The sequence below is a fragment of the Mesoplodon mirus genome (genome assembly GCF_964341445.2).
Source record: "Mesoplodon mirus genome assembly, chromosome: 3".
In the NCBI taxonomy this organism is placed as follows: Eukaryota; Metazoa; Chordata; class Mammalia; order Artiodactyla; family Ziphiidae; genus Mesoplodon; species Mesoplodon mirus.
In genome coordinates this window covers 38131537-38152527 of record NC_138978.1, presented here as the reverse complement: position 1 = coordinate 38152527, position 20991 = coordinate 38131537, and the positions used below count along the sequence as shown (strand labels likewise).

The 20991-nt window shown below is 42.1% G+C and overlaps 1 protein-coding gene across 1 annotated transcript; it reads right to left on the bottom strand.

Moving 5' to 3' along the window:
- Positions 1-2045: 2045 nt before the first annotated feature.
- YBX1 (Y-box binding protein 1) lies at positions 2046-20637 on the bottom strand. Its single transcript, XM_082613626.1, has 8 exons — positions 20317-20637; positions 19563-19626; positions 10231-10264; positions 7606-7695; positions 7004-7306; positions 6819-6901; positions 3222-3487; positions 2046-2431 (listed from the first exon to the last, which is right to left on the bottom strand). Exons 1-7 carry the CDS (start codon positions 20480-20482, stop codon positions 3253-3255), a joined length of 975 nt encoding a protein of 324 aa, XP_082469752.1. The 5' UTR covers positions 20483-20637; the 3' UTR covers positions 2046-2431; positions 3222-3252.
- Positions 20638-20991: the final 354 nt, after the last annotated feature.

Here is a 20991-nt window from a genome sequence, read left to right as displayed (position 1 = left end):
CCTTAGTCTCCCTGTCACTAAGCCCAGTGGACACTTCAGCCTCCACCTTCTTGGACCTTTTGGTTTTGATGCCAGCTGAATCACTTTGTTCTCTAGGATTCTGTGACGTCCCCCTTCCTGGATTCCCCACATCTCTGGGCCTCCACAGATGCTCTGATGTGATTTCCTCCATGACCACAGCTTTCAATAGCCACCTGATGAGCATCAAACCTACACCTCAGCCTACACCTCACTCCTTAGTTCCAAATCTGCTTCCCACATACTCCCTATGGATGCCCCAGATACCTCAAATTCTGTATATCTGAATCCCCTTTGTGCATTCTCTACTCCAGCAAGTGGCACCATCTGTATCACCACTCTGCAGTCAGGACCCCTTCTTCCCGCTTCCTCACTCCACATTCAACTAGTCACCTCAATCTGTCAACCCCATTTCCGAGAACATCTCAAATTTGATGTTCTTTCCTACTGCCTTATCTATGGTCTCATCTTATCTGGACTTCTATAGCAATGTCCAAATTGGCCACTCCTTTGTCCCAGAGTAATCTAAAATGAAAATCATTCTATTTAAAAATCACCCACAGAAATTCCCTGGTGGTCCAGTGGTTAGGACTCCATGCTTTCACTGCTGAGGGCCCGGGTTTGATCCCTGGTCAGGGAACTGAGATCCCTGCAAGTTGCACCTTGCCAAAAAGGTATAAAAAAAAATCATCCAGATCCCCTATCACCAGCTTCTCAGCCCAGACAGAAGGGCTGTATAGCTGGCTGCCCCGAACCAGTAACAAGTACTAAAACATCACTTGGATAAGGTGTGTGAATATTGTGCAAGTTGACTCACTTCTTTGTATCATTTATGCCTTTAAAACCAGGCAGCCAGACTGACGGGATGTAAGCAGCCCTTCCAATATCTGAGGCACCATTCAGAGCAGGGAGAGGCAGAATTCCTAACAAAAATGCTCCTTCCCCAGCCACAAGCCAGCTTACCAGCCTTCGTGCCAGACTAATCCTTCCACCAGCAGAACCTCAGGCCTAAGCCTGTCACGGGCTACACTTTCCTGTTCATCTCTACCAGATTCCCATTCACTGCCACTACAGTTCCCATTAGCTCTCCCCTGCTCCTCATCGACCCAACACTGCTCCCCCTTCCCAAACCCTCCACTGTGACCTCTGGGTTCAGCTTTTTCTCTGAATGTTCTCTTACTCTATCTCTAACCAGACTCCTGCCTAGGATGCTACTTCCCTTGGAGCCCTTTCGGTGACGATTCTTTTCTTCTTCAACACCAAGTACTGTGGTGTCTGGTAGTGGGCTAAGTCTATTACACCACTGCCACTTCTCAACACAAATTTTCTCGAAGTCCATGCTTTCAAGCTAAGCCCACTATCCAGCAACCCAAAGGCCTCAAAAGCTGGCCAGAATGATCCAGAATTAGTCTCTAGACAGCAGTCATTAACTATTCCACAAAGGAAGCCAAAGGGCATTTTAATAAGACATTATAAAACAAGAGCCAGAACAGGCTTAGGTTACAAGGGTGCTGAGAACAAAATGAATGTCACTGACCTCTATGTTCTTTAAGCAGACTTCACACAAGCATTCCATTATTTGTGGGTACCGTCTCCAGTGCCCAAGCAAAGGAGCTGTGTTAACCGAGTACACCAGTCTCTGTGGCAGGCATCTGATAAACTAAGGTGGGTATCCTTCAATCCACAGGCTGAAGTAACTCACAGTAGGGCACAAATAAATGGCTTCCAAGGATTAGAGTCCAGTTAGTCTCCACTAGACCATGCCCTCTCTCTTCTCCTTTACCACTGCCTCCCAGTAAAAACAGCTCACAGAAAGGAAAATGGCCAGATTACCATAGGAAATACTTTCTAATTTTCAGTACGGGCCCACAGGCATGCTACTCAATAAAGGATTACACATTTTAAAAAATTTCCTGAGTAAATACCAATGAGTACCACCTATCTACAGATAGATTTAAGCTAATAAGGGTCCTATAACCAGCTAAGTACTTATAAACTAAAACGAACAAGGCAGAAATATACACAAAGACAATTATTTAAGACCTTTATTAACAGGTGCTTGCAGTTTGTTGACTTTTTTGAAAAAATCAAGCTGTAAACTTTTATTACAAATTAAAAATGAGGTTCTTAAAAATCTCAACTTGACCAGATATGAAACAATTTAAAAACCTTTAAAGGTGTATTGAGAAAAACCAGGCTTTTTTATTTTTTTTAAAAAACACGTTTGTCATTACCAAAAAGAGACGTCTTTAGGTAAAAATAATAAAAACCCCATGCTGCATAGATAATGCAGATAGTTCTAGTTATCTGGTCAACTGGCAAAAAGCAAGCACTTAAGGTCTTCAGCTCCAATCTTTTGTTCATTTCTTATTGCTGGAATTTCGTACTCATTTCTTCTTGTTGGATGACTAAACTGTAAAAGAAAAAAAAGTTTTTAAATTATCTTGTGCAGTTCACTGCAATTTTCTTTTAGTACACACCAAACTGCTCCAGATTCAAATTAGCTAAGTAGGGAAGGCATTAACAAATCTCATACTGGTTTATCTTAACACAGCAATTCATAACAGGGGGGGACCCTGCTGTGTAACACGAATGGTTACTCCTAGGTTCTGGATGACCTTGTGACACTCAGAAAATAGTACAGAGGGGAAAAAAAGTATCAGTGGCTGAAAATAATAATTCTAGTGCCAAATGGCTCCCAGAATCAAATAAAAAGGGAATCCCTTGATTCTGGAATTGATGACACAATGCCAAAGTTGTCATTTTTCCCAAAGAGACCAACCATATTGGTCACTATCACCTAGGTTATTAATCCTAGTAGCTATCCCACTTTTTTTTTAAAATCAAACTTATTTTTGAAAAATGAAAAATAATGCAATGTAATTAACATTACTTGTTAGGGTTAAGGTTAGCAAGACTTTCCTCTGCTTACTGGTAAAATCATCCAAAAAAGTTGACAGAAGGCTCTCATATTCAAGATACAATGTAAAGCTAGGCCTCCAAGTGTCAGTGAGCCAAAGTATGGCTCTCATACGCCCCATTACCAAAATGGGATATTCAGGTCATGTTATGATTAGTTTGGGTAGAAGATATTGTATGTTTAAGTGGTTTACCTTACCTGATGAACTGGGGTTTTTTCTCTTTCATTAATGGACACCACTCATGACTGCTCAGAGGCCAGAAGGCCATCTACGCTTACTTACCCGGATGATGGTAGAGATGGTAAGCCGGCATTTACTCAGCCCCGCCCTGCTCAGCCTCGGGAGCGGACGAATTCTCAGCTGGTGGATCGGCTGCTTTTGTCTCTTTGCCATCTTGTGGTTTAGGGTTTTCTGGGCGTCTGCGTCGGTAATTGAAGTTGCGGCGGTACCGACGTTGAGGTGGCTGCTGACCTTGGGTCTCATCTCCTTGATTTTCCTTATCTTCTTCATTGCCGTCCTCTCTGGGCTGTCTTTGGCGAGGAGGGCCCCTGGAATGAACATTGTGCAAACTTGCAATGATAAAACCTTCTTTCTTTAACCTAGCCACCAGTATTAACACATCTGGCCTTTCTGTTTACCAAGTGGTCCGCAGGCAATTTAGCAAAATCAAAAAAGCAAATTTGGCTCTTATTCCACAAATTGAGTATGACTTGGGAAAACGATTTGGAAGTATAAACTGGAAGATGAACGTTTAAAACTGGTTTTAATAGTCTTGTAAACTTTTACCCATAGTATAATCTATTACAAAGTTAGCCATGAAAGGACTAAAGGTGGTACAACACTATCAACACCTTGATGTCATTTAAAAACATGGGCTTTAAGGTAACCAGGTTTGGGAACAAGTACTAACTAACCTTTACAGATGAACACTTGCTAAAAAGGCAGGAAGTCAAAACCAGAGAAAAGATGCTCTCTTCATATAAATGAAAGTACACAACAACCATTAGTCACTGGGAAAGGCAAATCAAAACCACTTCATACCCACTAGGATAGCCATAATCCAAAGGCTGAAAAATAACCATGTTGGGGAGGATGTGAAGAAACAAACCCTCAATACATTGCTGGTGGGAATATAAAATGGTGCAGCAGCTTTGCAAAACAGCTTGGCAACAAATGTCAAAGAGTTACTATATGACCCAGTGGTTCTACTCCTCGGTCTATAGCCAAAACAGTGTCCATTATGTGATTACTGTATTATTCACAACAAAAAAAGAAAACAACCCAAATGCCCATCAACTGGTTAATGAAGAACTGTGATATTCATACAATAGAACATGACTTGGTCGTAAAAAGAAATCAAGTACTGATACATGCAACAACATGGATGACCTTAAAAATATGTGAATTGAAAGCCAGACACAGAAATACCCGAAATAGGCAAATCCAGAGACAGGGAAAGCAGATTAGTGGTAGCCAAGGGCTGGGGCAGAGGGGAATGGAGAGTGACTATTAATGAATACAGGACTTTGTGGGTGGTGGTGGACTAGGGGGAGCATGGTGGTGATGAAAATGTCTGGAATTAGACGGTGGTAATGGCTGCGTAACTTTGTGAATATACTAAATACCACTCAGTTGCATGCTTTAAATGAACACCAAGATTAGTATCATCCTTCTATACCTATTATAGGTCATAATAAACTCTAATTTCCTATTTAGATCCATACATTCCATTTTTCACCTCTAACCCCTCCAATCTCCCACCTACCTCTCCCAACCCGCCCCCCCTTCTCCTGAAACCGTTTCCCCACATTTTGTGAACTCCTGACCAGTCCTCAGTAAAACTGCCGTCTTTCCCCTGTAGCCTTCAAGTGGTGGCTGTCCCACCCCTATCACTGCGGCTTCTAAAGTGAATTCTAAAACCCCAAGCTTTCAAATCTTATGTTATGCCATATTCCTTTACTACACTTTTCCTGTTGTAATTATCATGACAGTCCCACATAATATGGGCTTTTAGGTTCTTTACTTCTCATCCAATTCTTGTTTGCTACCTAGGTTTTCTCAACTTCAAGCATTCCACTCTCTAATCACCCCTTACTTATTTTCCTGGTTTATTCCAGGTGTCTTGTTCTCCCACTCTATTTCCACTAGGACCTATAATCCAATGATCCCATCACTCATTCTGTCACTTACTCTTCCTTAATCTGTTTCTCTCCTCTTTCTCCAAGTATAAAGTCCACCGTTAATCATTATAACCAATCTCAAACCCAGTCATCTTTGGGTAGACAAATGCTGAACAAATCTAACTCTCTGCCTAATCTGAGGCTGCTGCTCAAAATGGCTGGAAAAGTACAACCACGTTGGGTGGACCCACTTTAAATTTCTGAACACTATTATTTGATTTCCCCTATTTCTCTTCTAGAGGTAATTTCACATCTTTGTCCCAAAGTCCCCAAATCTCTCTCACCTCTCTCTCCTTTTGACTTCACTAACATACCGGGGCCCATATACTCTGGCTTCTTACACATGCAATGCCCATGGTTTCTAGCAAAAGACTAACCCACTATTTGTGGACCAAACCCTATCCTAACTTAAGACAATTCTAGCAGTTACTTCCCTGACAACTGTCCTCTTTTACCTCGTTTTCCAGCCTACAAATATGCTCTTATTTCTCAAACCAAAAAATCCTTTCTTGATGACACATTTCCCTTTATTGCCACCTCATCTGTCTCCTTCTCAGCAAAACTCCTGCTATATTGGTCTCAGATTTCTTACAATTTGCTCTTGGATCTACAGCAATCAGAATTTCACCCCATGGATTATAAGTAGCATGTGTCATTTACTACTCATTTGAACAAAAAATTCTTGGCTAAATAGTTTGGAAAGCCCTGCATTCGTTGATAAACTATAAACATTAAGGCAAATCAATCTCTCTACCTTATCTATCTATCTCACCATAGCAATTATCTGGCACTGTAATACTAGTCTATTTATTCAAATGAGACCATTTAGTCTAACTTAAACCAAAAGGCAAACAGTAAAACAGAAGCACTTGACAACAAAAATTCATTTGCTATTTTCAAGAACACCAATGAAACTAGGTAGAAAATTTAAGCAGCTCTACAATGTAAGAAAAAGTAGACCAAGGAGTCTGCCCTTGGAATTTAAATGGATAGACTGCCATGAAAGCCTGTTTTAGACCATTTATCACTATCACAGATAAACATTATCACTATTTAAAAAACATATTGTGACTATTAGCAGTATTTCTACAAGGTTTCTATGTCTAGGTTTAAAATAGTATACTACCTGTTAGTTTTAGGGATCACATCTGGAGACTCAATGCTCTAAGACCCTTAAAAGAAATAACTGCTACACCAGTCAATCCTAACATCGTGGGACTGGGAACACCGCCTCAGTGTGCTACAATATGTATAAACGTGCCTGGCTCATGGAGCTCTTCCGTAATTACTCTATACTCTAATAATTAAATACCCTCTGTTAAAAAGATATGCTTACCTTTTACCTTTCTCCCTCCCAATGAACCAGGTCTTAAAGTTATAATACAATGCAGTTTAAACTACTATTCTCTTACCTGTTAAAGGACAGAAAATGTGAAATTCCATACCCTCATTAGAGAAAAACAACAACAAAACCAACTGCATAAAGTAGACCACATCTATAAAGGTGTTTTTAACCAGTGCCAGCAAAGATGCAAAGAACACATTCTCAAAGATAACTGACTTCAGGTTCACCTCTTAAGTATCTGATGAAAGAAAATGTGAAGTGTTAACAGATAAATGGCTGAAAAAGCCTGCAGAAGAAGCATGATGCTGCTGAGTCCTAATACATGCTTGAGAAATTTTAAAATACAAACCATACCTGCGGAATCGTGGTCTATAACCCCGATACATATTCTGCCTCACTGGTCTACCTTGTTCTCCTGCACCCTGGTTGTCAGCACCCTGAAAAGGCAATGGAAATCAAGCCAATGTGGACCAGTAAAAACCCAACCAGACAGAAGTCTGAATACCACGGCAGTTAAAAATAAATAAAATCACATTTACCTCCATCACTTCTCCCTGCACAGGAGGGTTGGAATACTGTGGTCGACGCCCATAGGGTCTCCGCATGTAGTAAGGTGGGAACCTTCGCCTGCGGTAGGGCCGGCGCTGTTGGGCCTGGCCTTCAGGAGCACTCTCCGATCCCTCATTCTTTTCCCCACTCTCACTATTCTGGTAATTCTGCTGGTAATTGCGTGGAGGACCCCTGCGACGTGGATAGCGTCTATAATGGTTACGGTCTGCTGCATATTTACTGCCTTGTACTGGAACTCCACCAGGGCCTGTAACATTTGCTGCCTCTGCACCCTACAAAAGCCATCATATATTGATAGGGACAATGGAATTAAGTACACTTAACAAAACTTACACAAAGCAAATAAAAAAGGGTCTCTGTGGCCAGGGGTGCATAGAAATGATTAAATATTAGTTCCTCACTGTTCTGAAGAGATAGCCCTCTAACTGCAGCCAGCACATTAGGATTGATGCACCTGTGTTCAAGTGGTCACCTGACCCATCCATCCACATTAGAGCCACCATCCTAATGGATGAGATCTCCAAAATATTTCCATACTGAAGTCAAACCTTTACACAAAAAGCATCCTCACCTTTTCTCCTTCAACAACATCAAACTCCACAGTCTCTCCATCTCCTACACTGCGAAGGTACTTCCTGGGGTTATTCTTCTTTATGGCAGTCTAGTAATATCACATTCCAAAAATAGATTAACAGGGGAGAATAATGTGCTTTTTCATTTAAAATGTACCAGAGTCAACAATATTTTAGCTTGGATATACACTTAAAATTAGCTTTAAATAAGACCAAACCATCAATAAATTTAGGAAAACAGGGACCAATGCTACCCCCAACCTCAACCAAAATACTCCAATCTTACAAGGCCCCAGCATTTTACCACTATTTTCCAAACTAAAACAAGTAATTTAACACTCAAGACAGACACTATATAGATATATATTTTAAAATGCTTTTTGCAAAAGCATTATATGTAGCTTTGAACAAAATGAGGATATCCATCTATCCCCAAAGACTGCACTTAATAGTAGAAGCTAGCCCCACACAGGGCCAGTTTAGATGACAGGCGAGTTTAGTTTTGCATGCTTCAAAGTTGACCAAACCAACTTTGTCCCTGTGTTACCATATCAAACTCAATTACAAATGTCAACCAAAATCCCTTCCAACCTGACTGTGGTAATACTTCGATGGAAATGCAATTCACATGAATTAACTATGCCACTTTTAATATTCCGACTGCCTGGGACAGTTGGTTATTACCTCCCCAGAATACATTAAATCTCACATTGTTACTTGTTCTCCAGACTTCTACGACAAAGTTAAAGGGGAAGAATAATATCTCACGTTTGTAGTACTTCCATAAAGTTGTTCCACACATTACCCACTCAATCTCATTATGACAGATGATGTGAGGCATTATTATTCCTCTTTTAAGGTAATAAACAGGCTTTAAAAAGTTAGGTGACTTGCCCAAGGTCACACAGCTAATAAGTGGCAGAGTATGGACTTTTCTAAATCCAGGTCTTGGGACTCCAAATCCCATGTTCATTCTACTACATCACAGCGGTATCCATTACAGGATCACTCATGCATTTCCATTCCAGAGGAGGCAGGACAACCAACAAATCTGAAGCCAATTAAGCTAAGTTGCCCAGAACTGCAGTCTCCTTGATACACCACCAAGACCTGAGCAGCCAAAGTCCTAAGAAACAACTAAATGTTGAAACCACCTCCAAAATAAAGAGGAAAGCATATTGGTGACACCTTGTGGGTTGGTACAAGCGGGTGATATGCATTCAGCCAAATAATTGATTTCATCTGTCATCTAAACTGTCACAAAGTTTTCATACCTTTCATATAACTCAATTATCTGCAGTCATAGGGGATAGCAGAAGTATGGGTAATTAAAATCCCAAACTCTTATTTTGGTCAGCATTTTCAATGCCCTCCCCAATCTTCCCAAACCCTTTACTGTTGCTGACAGGCAGCAAGACTGGCAAGCTTGCTGTCTCTTGTACCTAATTCTGCAAATTCCTTTGAACATGCAAAAAGGAAGTAAGGAACAGGTTAAGTGTTGGTATTCAATCTTATAAAATAAACATCTGTTTTAATGTAACACTTTGCCTGAGCAGTCCTATATTTGTTTCAAATTTAAAAGTTTCCATGCTTATTTTTGACCCTGTGATTACTGGACAGGGTTTTCGATGTATCTAGAAATTGATCTGGCTTCCCCCTTGATTGCCACTGAGTGCTGTACAGGACACTTCAGAGAGCTACAACACACCAACCTAACACAGCCCTTCCTATGAAGTATGCTGCCAGCCACGCTCATACCTCCCTGAATAAAGGCATGAGTGTAGACTGACTTTGTCTTTTGATGTCTACATGACAGTATAGTGGTTAAAAAGTTCTTATAGTGATTTTCAATACAAGTTGACAATATTTCAACAGTCTTAGTAAAAAAACAAAACAAAACTCAGAGTACATAAAAGTACACATTTATAAACATTTTTCCTACCCACTGCATTCCTATGAGGATAATTAAGTCCAGTGGGGCCTATGATATACTTAAGGTTGAAATATTAGTGTTCATTTGGTAGTGGCTTACTTTAACAATAAACTCCTTAATGTTTAAGCATTTTCCAAAATATTTTCCTTAAATGGTACTTGTGGGGGAAGTTCAGCATGTAGCACCTATCCTGTTATAACAGAAGGACCTATGCTACGTTTGCCAGTTTTTCAACATTCATTTCAAATTAATATAGTTTGCAACTTTGGCCGATTTCTCCCAGGATTACTGTTATTTGTCCTTACCATAGAGGTAATTCTAACAGCATCTTGTCAAAGTTTCTGTGTATCTATAGCAATGGTATTAGTTCAAGTTTAGATTAATGGAGGTTTTCAGTTCATCTGAAATTAGGTTTCAAAATTTAGTGTAACAAGTAGAGCAGATTCAACATTTAAAAAAGCTATAGCCATTAACAAAACACCAATGTGAAACACCTATTTTAATTAAGTAAACTGCCAACATAATGTTTCAATGTACACATTTAAGCTGTACTACCCCTCTTCCTGTGGGAACTAAATTGTTTGGTGACTGGACTTAACCTTTTTGCAAGGAACAGTAGTTGACAAGATATCCACCCTTTTCTTCCCACAAGCCTTGAGCCAGAAGGGTAAATATCCACACGAGCACTCACCTGGTGTACAAATACATCTTCCTTGGTGTCATTCCTACAAGATAGAACCAAGTTGAACAAGTTATAAAATTGAACACTACATTTCATGTTGCCAAAGATTAAGAATACACTTGGTCCTTTGTGCACTCCCCTCCCCTTTTTAGAGACTTTCTTGGCTGCCAACCAGCCATTAGGAAATTAAGAAACAAAACAAAAACACAACCAGTAAGCCACGACGGTTTTGCTAATAACTCTCACCATCTACCTTAGAAGGATTAAAGACTAATAAAGTGTGACCTACTAAGCTATTAAGAGGATAGAAGTGACTAGCAACATACATTCTGTCACTCCTCATCCCACTGAACAGCGTTCCTGCACAACCCACTCCTACCTCTAAAAGCACGGTTACTAACCTAAGTAGGAGAGATCATGAACGTATTCTCTTCCATTAATTACTAGCTTCCTTCTTTCTCACTTCATCCTCAATCATTTCCTTTTTACCATTTCCAATTCCCAACTTTCCTTGAGGATCATAAAGATGACCACAGAATGTACAATACCAGGAATGAGCCCTAAGTGTAAACTATGGACTTTGAATGATAATGATGTGTCTGAGTAGATTTATCAATTGTAACAAATGTATATCCCTTTGGTACAGTATAGTGGGGGAAGTCATGGGTGCAATGTGTAGGCCTGGGGTATATGGGAACTATGTATTCTCTGCTCAACTTAGCCATGAACCTAAACTGCTCTTAAAAATAAAGTACTGATTAAAATAGAGAGACAAGACCACAATGAAGTACAAGTATGAACACCACCAATATTGACATCATTCACACGGCAAGTATTGTTTGTGCTGGAGAACTAAGGAGGTGAAGATGAATGAAACTTTTTACTAGCACACACAACCTCCCTTTTCACTTCATGTGACACCATTTTACACCAATCTTCAGTCTGTTCTTAAACAAATATGGTTGAAATATTTGCTTCAGGACTTTACAAGTAGCTATTAAAGGAGGCAACATTTGCCCTAAATCTTAAAGGAGTCTACTGGAAAATGAGAAAGATGTTCCAGGTGGAAAGGTCACGGACATGGGTAAAACCAACAACGAGCAAATTAAGTGCAAACTGGGTTCAAACTAGCTGGAGGATATGGCTAGGGCTGTGGCTGTGTGGAAGGGTGAATATGGGCTAAATCATCATATAGGTAGAGAAGCCAGTAAACGCTTTTATGTAGTGGACATATAAATTATGAGATAAATTAGAACACAATCAATTATTAGGTGTTGGGCTTCCCTGGTGGCGCAGTGGTTGAGAGTCCACCTGCCGATGCAGGGGACACGGGTTCGTGCCCTGGTCCGGGAAGATCCCACATGCCGCGGAGCGGCTGGGCCCGTGAGCCATGGCCGCTGAGCCTGCGCGTCCGGAGCCTGTGCTCCGCAACGGGAGAGGCCACAACACTGAGAGGCCCGCGTACCGCAAAAAAAAAAAAATTATTAGGTGTTAAAAAGTGGTTGCTATTACGGAAAGTTTGAAGCCAAGAGACCTGTTAGTTATAAAAGCTACACCAGAAGTCCAGACTAGGACTGATGGAGGCCTGGACTAAGGGGCTGTGTATAAGGGAGTAGACTTGAGATATCATTCTTGAATTAATATGGGAAAAACTGTGTGGATGAATGGAGGCTAGAAGTCAGGGGGCAGTGGTGAATGATCTGAATTTTTAGCTTAGAGACTGGAGGTCACGGTGATGATACTATGAACAAAAAGAAGCACTGGAGGAGCAACAACATTTCTAGACATTTATTGATTTACCCTACCCTACTGTCAGTAGGTCAGAGTTGAGAAAGGACTCAGTAGTAGTTCTAGTGTTTAATGACAAAAGGAACAAAGGTTACAACGAACTAGCCTGATTGGTTTACTGACTATTGGCTCCTTGCCGATCCATGGAGCAGTGTATGCACCAAAGAATCCATATAGCTTGGATTATCATAACATGAGGACATTTAATATATGGAAACAGGATTACACACACGCACACACATACGCACACACAGTAAGCTACCCAAAGCAGGTGAGTGAAAACTGACCTTATAAGCTAGTTGAGTGTTAGGAACACCTAGGAATTAATGGTTAGTCATAATGTCCACCTGTCAAATAGGTCCACATATATCACGAACAGTTCCATAGCCACCACTAATTAGCTTTCATCTCCAACACAACTGAATTTTAAGCTCTAAGACTGTTCCAAAGACAGGGGGCACTACTTCCATTAAAGAGAGTGAAGGGTGTAAGACTTGCCAGATGACTAGGTAAAGGATATTTGGTACTGGACTTTCACGTAAGTAAATTAATTGAGTTTTGAATATAGTATTTTACAGTTTTAATATACATTATAATTTCCTAAAAAATGCAGCATTCAAGAGAGGGATTTTTCATTACTGACGATAATGTCACCCATGTATCTGGGTAGCCAATACAACATTTTTTCTACTGTAGTTGCAAATAGACATTTACAGATGGAAAATATTATACACCACAATAAAAAGAAGTAAAAGCAGTTATCTACGAATTTTACTTCAGGATTGTAAAAGAACTATTAAAAAAATTCACCAAAACTACTTCTCCAGTCAGGACAATCTTAAAGATAGTACAAGACAGGTAGTACACACAAGATAAATCATCTCTTGGAAAACAGCTTAGGGAGAGGTTTTCTGGGTACAGAGCTACGTGGAAACCAATATATGTTCACTAATGATGTCATGCCAGACAAGGTGATACTCATTTATTCTGTTGTCACTAAACCAGTCTATAAGAGAATATATCATGGTCAAAAGATATATAGATTTTAGGGGACTTCCCTGGTGGTGCAGTGGTTAAGAATCTGCCTGCCAATGCAGGGGACATGGGTTCGAGCCCTGGTCCGGGAAGATCCCACATGCTGCGGAGTAACTAAGCCCATGCACCACAACTATTGAGCCTGAGCTCTAGAGCCTGCGAGCCACAGCTACTGAAGCCCGCAAGCCTAGAGCCCATGCTCCGCAACAAGAGAAGCCACTGCACCGCAACAAAAAGTAGCCCCTGCTTGCCACAACTAGAGAAAGTCTGTGCGCAGCAATGAAGACCCAATGCAGCCAAAAAAAAAAAAAAGTATGTAGATTTTAAGGAAAAACTTGACAGATCAAAAAATGTAGTTTTAGCCAAGCCATAATACTACAGTATGGATGCAATAAATCAATCTAGTTGCAACTTGTTAAAGGACTACCAAGAAGTTCAAGGCACTACCAATAGGAAACCTGATTTTTACTCCTCATTCTACTATTAACAGCTGTGTAACCTTGGAAAGCTGCCCCCAACTGGATCTTTTTCTTCACCCACAAAAGGGGAAAAGCTTAGACACCTAACAGCTTATACTGCAGAGGGTTTACGTTCCAGATACTGTGCCAAGCGCTTTAACTCTTCAGATCATACCAATCCCAAGGTAGGTGCTTTTATATTAACCCCCCGTTCTACAAATTAGGAAAATGAAGTATGCGGTCATCTGCTTAGAGTGGTAGAATTTGATTCCACAGGCCCTGGGCTTTATCATGTTTTAAACTCAAAAAGGACCAGTTTGGAAATCTTTACATATCTCAGCTGTAGAAGGAGATAACAGCATATGGTTTCTCCAATTTTGGGAGAGAACAACAATGAATAACAAGCATCCCTACATCCTCACCTGTAGTACACAAAGTTATTCATATAATCCGACCAGGATTCTGCTGCATATTGCCCCCTCACTTCCCTCAACACTTAAAAAATGTAAAAACCATTCTTTGCTCACCAGCCAGATAAAACCAGTGCTGAGAGGGTTTCTTGACTCCTGATCTATAGTAATACTGGAAAAAAGGCATGTCATGGCTACTAGAGATCTTACTGAATAGGGAAAAGCAGCAATTAAAGAGGACCAAAATGGCTCATCAAGAAGCATGTTTTAACCTTTAGCTATTTATTAATGCAATGAGGAGAGAATGGAGGCATTACCAGCACTGCCTCTTACCTCCTGAGAACCAAGAGGCATACTTCTGCCTTTACCATACTTTACTGAGGGTGGAAGGTTAGACACAAGCCAAAGTATGAGCTCTAACCCAATGGAGCCAAGTCACTGAAAACAGAGGCTGCCATTCTTCTGTCTAGCACTCAGCATACTATAGGAACATGGTAGGTACTCAATTTTAAAGTATCTATTGAGTGTCTACTATTCATTAACATTAGCCAGCTCTAATCTACCACAAGCCACTGGGCTGATGATGAAAGGATAGCAAGCTCAAAGGCCTCACTCAATTCTTTAATACTGTTGGGTATTTACTTGTGCTAGTTAGCTATCTGGGCATTGTGCTCAAGCACAAGAAATAAAAATAAGATGTGGCCTATCCTCAAGGATTTCTGTCTAGAAGGCCACCACTATTCAATCTAAGGCAGCAGGTGAATTACCAAAATGGTTCTCTGCATGTTATAGTATGTTGTCATACTAATCAGAGAGGAAGGAGGAGAGAGGGGCAAGGTGGGATATAGAACACAATGGTTAAGAGCTCCTAACCAGAACCACTGGAGCCAAGGTTGGAATCCTGGCTATCCCCATTACTAACTACATAATCTTGCGCAAAGTGCCTTATTTGTAAAGCCAAATATCTAAGTTTGTTCTCTAGTAGCCATAATAAAAAGTAAAGACAAGTAAAACTAATTTCATCATTTCAACATACATGGTCAACATCAAATATTGAAGTATCTTACATTCAGTTTCTCAGATGCTTAATAGCCACATGTACCTACTACTGTATTGGACAGCATAGACTTACAGTATTCCAACAGGGTCATTCCGTGTATCACACACCAGTCCTCCCATTCTCCTGCAGTCAAGTGTACTCTTTTTGCTGTATTCTTCTACGCCACCTCTTGGTATTAATAGATCATTACTTGCTACTGAAAAATTTTTAATGAAAACATATTTTTCTCACCTATCTAGAATATTGTTCTTTTCAGTAAATAACACAGCAGTGACTTTAAGGAAAAAGAAATCACACAGATAGCAAGAGACTTTAGAAAAAAAAGGGATACTATTTTAAGTTAAGAGAATGCCAAAGAAAAAGAAATCCTAAAGGGATCTAAAGAAAATGGAAGTCTCTTCAAAGTTCCTAATGTAGCGCAATGAAGGTATGTCTTTTTATGCCTCCACCCCCTTCCACCCCACCCCATCCCGCCCTTAGCACACCACCAAATCTTCAAGCCTTCCCTAGTGCCACAGCGTTTACTCATTTAGGTTACAGACTACCTATGATTTCTTGGTTCTTACTGTGCGATCAAGTTATGATCAGTTTGACTTTAACAGCCCAAGAGACTTGGCAATCATCTTTCCACAGGTCTATAAACTTAAATTTAACAGGGTTTGTAGGGTCACAGACTGTTGTATATTTTTCTCTTTTTTAACAACACTTATAAAAAGGCAAAACCCGTTCTTGGTTCACAGACCATATAAAAACAGAATGAGTTTAAAGATCTACTCTTTTAATTCCTTAATTGCCTCCCAATATTAGGTATTAAGCAAGTCCTTTACTTCCTAAAGACAATCTGCACGCTGAACTAGAACTATATTATAGCAATCCCTAACTGTATGAAATAGGCAGTGAAAAGCAGAAAGCTTTTCAAATCTGGGGAACTAGCAGCATACGGCTCTAGTGACAAGCTAGAGATCATTTAAGAGGAACCTTTCAATGGCCAAGAGTAACCCCTGCCCCCATTATCTGTAGATAATATAGACCACGTAGAAACAACCACACTGAAGACGACTAGGGTCTTTTCTCATAGACAGCAGTAACAGCAGTCAGCGCACACATCTCCAGTGTCAGAAAACAGAGATAAAATCCTAGCTCTGCCACTTAGCAGCTACACTTCTGGGGCAAGTTTACTCAACCTCTCTGTGTTTCAGGATAGTACCTATTACCTGAAAGGCTGGATTAAATCCATTAGCTGATTTTAACCATTTACTATAGTTCCTAGCATAAATACTTGATAAACATTAGCTACTTTTATCACCACCATAATGAAGGATCAGTTATATACACGTGGAATCCCCAATAGGTAGGGCCCCCGCAAAGGGAGACTAAACCTGACAGCCATGACTAAGTATTTTTCTAAGGAGGGACAGCTAAGCCTTTCTCTGGCTTGGTTTATTAAACATCATCCTAGACCATGGGTAAAAAGTAATACACATAAATGCATATAGGAAGGGAAGTCAACAACAGGAGAGAACTAAGCCTGACAGACTGTCGTAAAAAGAGAATGCATGCCCCATTTACAGGTGGTAATACTCACGACCAGCTGATTTTCATTTACATGGAACTAAAGACCCCAAAGCTAAAATACAGCTCTTAAAAAAAAGAAGATACTCTGGATCAGGTAGGCCACCAGTTTATGATCTCTTCTCTGTTTGATTCCTTTTGCTCCAAATACCTTGCCCAACCCTTACAACTCAGCTTTCTAAGTACTCTGGATAACAGAAAAGTATTCCTATTCTGGTCACTATAAAAAGATGCATGTCCGGTTGAAAAATAAATTGTTACTGATTCATGCCAATCTTTCACAAGTTTGGTGAGCGTAGATTAATCCTCAACACCTGGAAGCAAAAGAGAAAATCAAGTTTCTAGATTTAAAAGAGAATCAAACCCTGAAACCACTGACCCCGTGGCATCCTTCTAATGCCATCTTCAATAGTCTTGAGTGAAGTTTCTCATTATAAAATGAAAAGTAATTTTGGGGGGTTAATAAACGCCTCCAGTCACATAATCCAATTATCTTCTGCAGACACAGCACACAAAGGAATAACAATGAATTCCTAGACTACATAGCCTAACAAAATATAACCAAAATTTTTGGTGTGTTCAAATCTTTATACTCTTATTTAGCACCTTTCATACAATGAAACCCTTAAAAAAATAATTCTAACAAGGCTATAACAATCATCACAGGCAATAACATAGACTGAAATACATGTTTACAATAAAAATACACTTCTTTAAAAGGAAGTTTTACATTAAAAATGTATTTTAATTATAAACACTTTAAGAACCTAGAATATATAATTCATAGAATTCCAAGGTTAAAATTAGAGCTACACCAATCATCCCCAACACTGCATCCTCCCCTTTACACAGAAACAGTACACGTGTGTGACACACACACTTTGTCTCTCAGGAGAGCCAGGTGCCTCCAGCCCCGAACCACCTGCTAGCTTCCAGAACTACAGTTCTTTAAGACATACATTTTCCCTTAAGTAAGGTAAACCTCTCCTGAACTTACCTGTTAGGTTTTACAGTGTCTTGTTCAAGTCTCTGAATCATTCATTGAAACAACCAGTTTTAGAAATGTAAAGCACATCTGAACCAGTTAGTGTGACAAAACACTTGAGGTTAAGACATTCCAAACAAAGGATCATCAAAAGCCAACTTACATTTAACTTGCCCTGTATGATGGCCAAATGAGTTGACTGCAAGTCAGAACAGAGATTCAAGGAATGGTATCTCACAGAATAAAAATTTAGAGTATATGAAGAACTACTTTTATCTTGGATTATCAATTGTTCATTTGAAAAATATCATAACCTAAGTCCATTTAACAAATGCAGCAAAACAAAAAACATATGTTACAATTTCTAAAGCACAAACTACTTAAAAGCCTGCAAATTACAGTCCCTCTTAATGTGCACACCAGTGATATCCTATCACATTGGGTCAAAGGTCAAAAGCAGCGTTTCTCAAGGTAAGGCCCACAAGCCATAATCACCTGGAATTCTCCTTAAAAATGTACCCCAGACCCAATGAATCCAAGCTGGGAAGGAAGAATTCAGGAATGTGCATTTTTACCCTTCCAAGGTAAGCACACTTAAATTTGAAAACCACTGGTTTAAGGGTGGGGCCAATAAGGAGAATCAGAGTAAGACTGAAATACTAATGGAAATGCTAACAAATTCAGAGATCACTTAAAAAGTGATCAAATACTGGCATCAAAGCATTCCCTTCCTTCCTTCCTTCCTCACTAGTAGCCCATTATCAAAAAACTGAAGAAAAAAATGTGGCCTTGGCCTGTCCCGAAGGCAGTCTGGAAAATTCCTGAAGATTTTGGAAGAGACAAAATCTTTCCCCACAACTGCAAACGTGGAAAACAGACCATCAAATGCTTACAATCTCTTTTGCTCCGAACGCTTCCACAATACCTTATGGTTGAGTAACTAACGGTTTTTCACCAGCCAGCTGCGTGTCTAAGCTTAATCTCGACCGTTTGGCTTCCTTCAGTAGTGGCCATTTCAGAAACATTTGGTGTTAACTTCTTATTCTTAAGTTCTTTCAAACGTCTAGTGTAAGTAAGGATGTAAGACAGAAAATGCTGCGATGACTGTATCCTACCTGTAAGGCCACTACTGCTGGTAGCGTGCACAGTGCTCTGAACCCTTGTAAGTGCACTACTAGCCTTGGCAGCCATCTTGGATATGATGCCTGGCTGACAAGGAGACCATGAAGAGCACTGTGAGCAGACTGCCCTTGTTACCATCACTGTGGCTACAAACAACTCTAAGGATTAATCCTAAAGATGCAGTTTGTAGCTTTGCCTTCAAATACGAAAAAATAATGTTATCGTGGACTAAGACCGCTCTAAGAAGCTACAACCAACGCTTTAGCAAGTACGATTTGGGGGCAAGGAAGTACGAGAAATAAAAATTGAGGAAAGGAAACGGGCCATTCATTTTCTTCCAGATGTTACAGTATGAGCAAATAAAAACAACTGTTGTCCAAACAGCCCTAAATTGATCAGAGGCACTGTAAAACAGCATAAAGTGGAACGCTAAACAAAGGAATTCTAACCTTAGTCAAGACCACATACTTGCATTATCAAATCATGTTGCCTCTAGAGGTTAACAAGTTGTAAATAACCTACATAATTAGTGGCTCACATCTTCAAATACCAATTTCAGTGACGTATAAAAGCAGGACGAGGATAAAAATGTGGTGGGCCTGAGCCTAAGGGAATTATACCAGATCTTAGCTTTCTCAGTTTGCCATAACTGGTAAGAGATGGCTCACTCCGCTTGCCTTTTAAATCGCTTTGTACCTTTCAAGTTAGCTTTAGATTAACATTTAGCTGCAAAACAAAGACAATCTCTAGATCCACTAATCCTTTCAAGTCACCAAGGAAAACAAAATCCCACTAACAATACACCAGAGGTGGCAACCTACACAAGCTCCAACAATCCTAAGTCCGCAAAGCCGACAGATGGGGCAGAGCATGCAAGAGACAGGACGAGGCTTCAGAGGCGGTCATCTCACCTGTTGATGAAACCATATCCGTTTCTTACATTGAACCATTTTACTGTTCCCAAAACCTTCGTTGCTGGAGAAAAAAAAAAAAAACCCACAATTACCAGACATCCTTTTTTTTTTTTTTTTTTAAACCGCCACGCATCAGCATCCGGTGGCTCCCGCGTTGCCCGGCGGCGGCCCGCGGCCACCTGACAGCCTTTCTCTCCAGGGCCCGCCGGCCAGCCGCGCGGTCCACGTGGGTGAGCCCACAGCTACGGAGGCCCGGGGCGCGGGCCCGAGCTGGGTGTGCGCGGGGACCGCGGGCGGCGGGCGCTGCGGCGAGCACGTGAGAAAAGGGAAGCCGCCCAGCCCACTCCGGCCTGCGTAGGCGGCGCGCCGCGCCCTCCGAGTACACGCGGAAAGGAGCGGGTGGGGGACGCAACAACGGCGTGCGGGCCCGAGCGCACGCGGCCAGCGGGCGGGCAGGCGCCGAGGGGAGGGACCCCGCCGCACACGCGGTCGGCGGCGCGCGGCCGCCCAGGGGGAGGGGCGCGCGGCCGCGCGGGGTCTGCAGGGGGCGCGGGAGGCGGCGCAGGCGCGCCTCGGGCACGCGGACCGGGCGGGCCGGCGTCCGCGAATGGGGGGGCCTGGGGGAGGGGTGGCCGCGCGCCGCCGAGTCGGTCCCCGCCGGCCGCGCGCCCGCCGGCTCGTCCCGCTTCGGGTAACGGTTCCGCCGCCAAGCTTTCCTTCCGCCCCACCCCCGTCCCCGTCCGGTCCTCACCGATGACCTTCTTGTCCCCGCCGGCAGGCGCCGCCGATGTGAGGCCGCCCGGGCCGCCGCTCCCTGCGCCGCTGCCCGTCGTGCCGGGCTTGGTGTCGGCAGCGCTGAGGGCGGGGGCGGCGGGGGGGGCGGCGGGCGGCTGCTGGGTCTCGGCCTCGCTGCTCATGGTTGCGGTGATGGTGACTGGGGCCGGCTGCGGCAGCTGCGGCTCCTCCCGGGATGTGATGGTAACTAGGCCGGCGGCGGCGGTGGGGCTGCACAGGGCTCTCTGGGGTCCGCTCTCCGCTCCCGCTACCGATCGAACTAGCGAGAATGGCGGGACGGGCGGGATAAGCCCGGCTATCGACCCGCCCCAGGGATCGTTCACTGGCCAGCAATGCTGTCAATCTCACCACCTGACCTCAACTCTTGACTTCTACTGGCGAATACTCTATCACTCCTCCACTGTCATTGGCCCTTAGGCGGCTAATTCGGCCGACCTGCAACTGTTCCTGCCTCCGCCGCCGCCATAGAGACCGGAACTAGAATTAGAGTCATCACGAGAACCATAGAGTACTCGAGAGGACGGGCAGAGAGAACGTGACTTTCACGAGGCGGCAACCCGGGCGGTCCCGAATTCCAAGGCTGTGTCCTAGCCCAAGGAAAGACCCGGCCAGACGCCTGAGCCGGGATTAC

Excerpts from the sequence above, each read along its gene's own strand:
- YBX1 (XM_082613626.1), bottom strand. The coding sequence starts at position 20,482 with ATGAGCAGCGAGGCCGAGACCCAGCAGCCGCCCGCCGCCCCCCCCGCC. Across the intron at positions 10,265-19,562 it reads GGATATGGTTTCATCAACAG|GAATGACACCAAGGAAGATG; the intron begins GTGAGATGACCG and ends TCTATCTTGTAG. Across the intron at positions 3,488-6,818 it reads TATAGACCACGATTCCGCAG|GGGCCCTCCTCGCCAAAGAC; the intron begins GTATGGTTTGTA and ends TGTTCATTCCAG.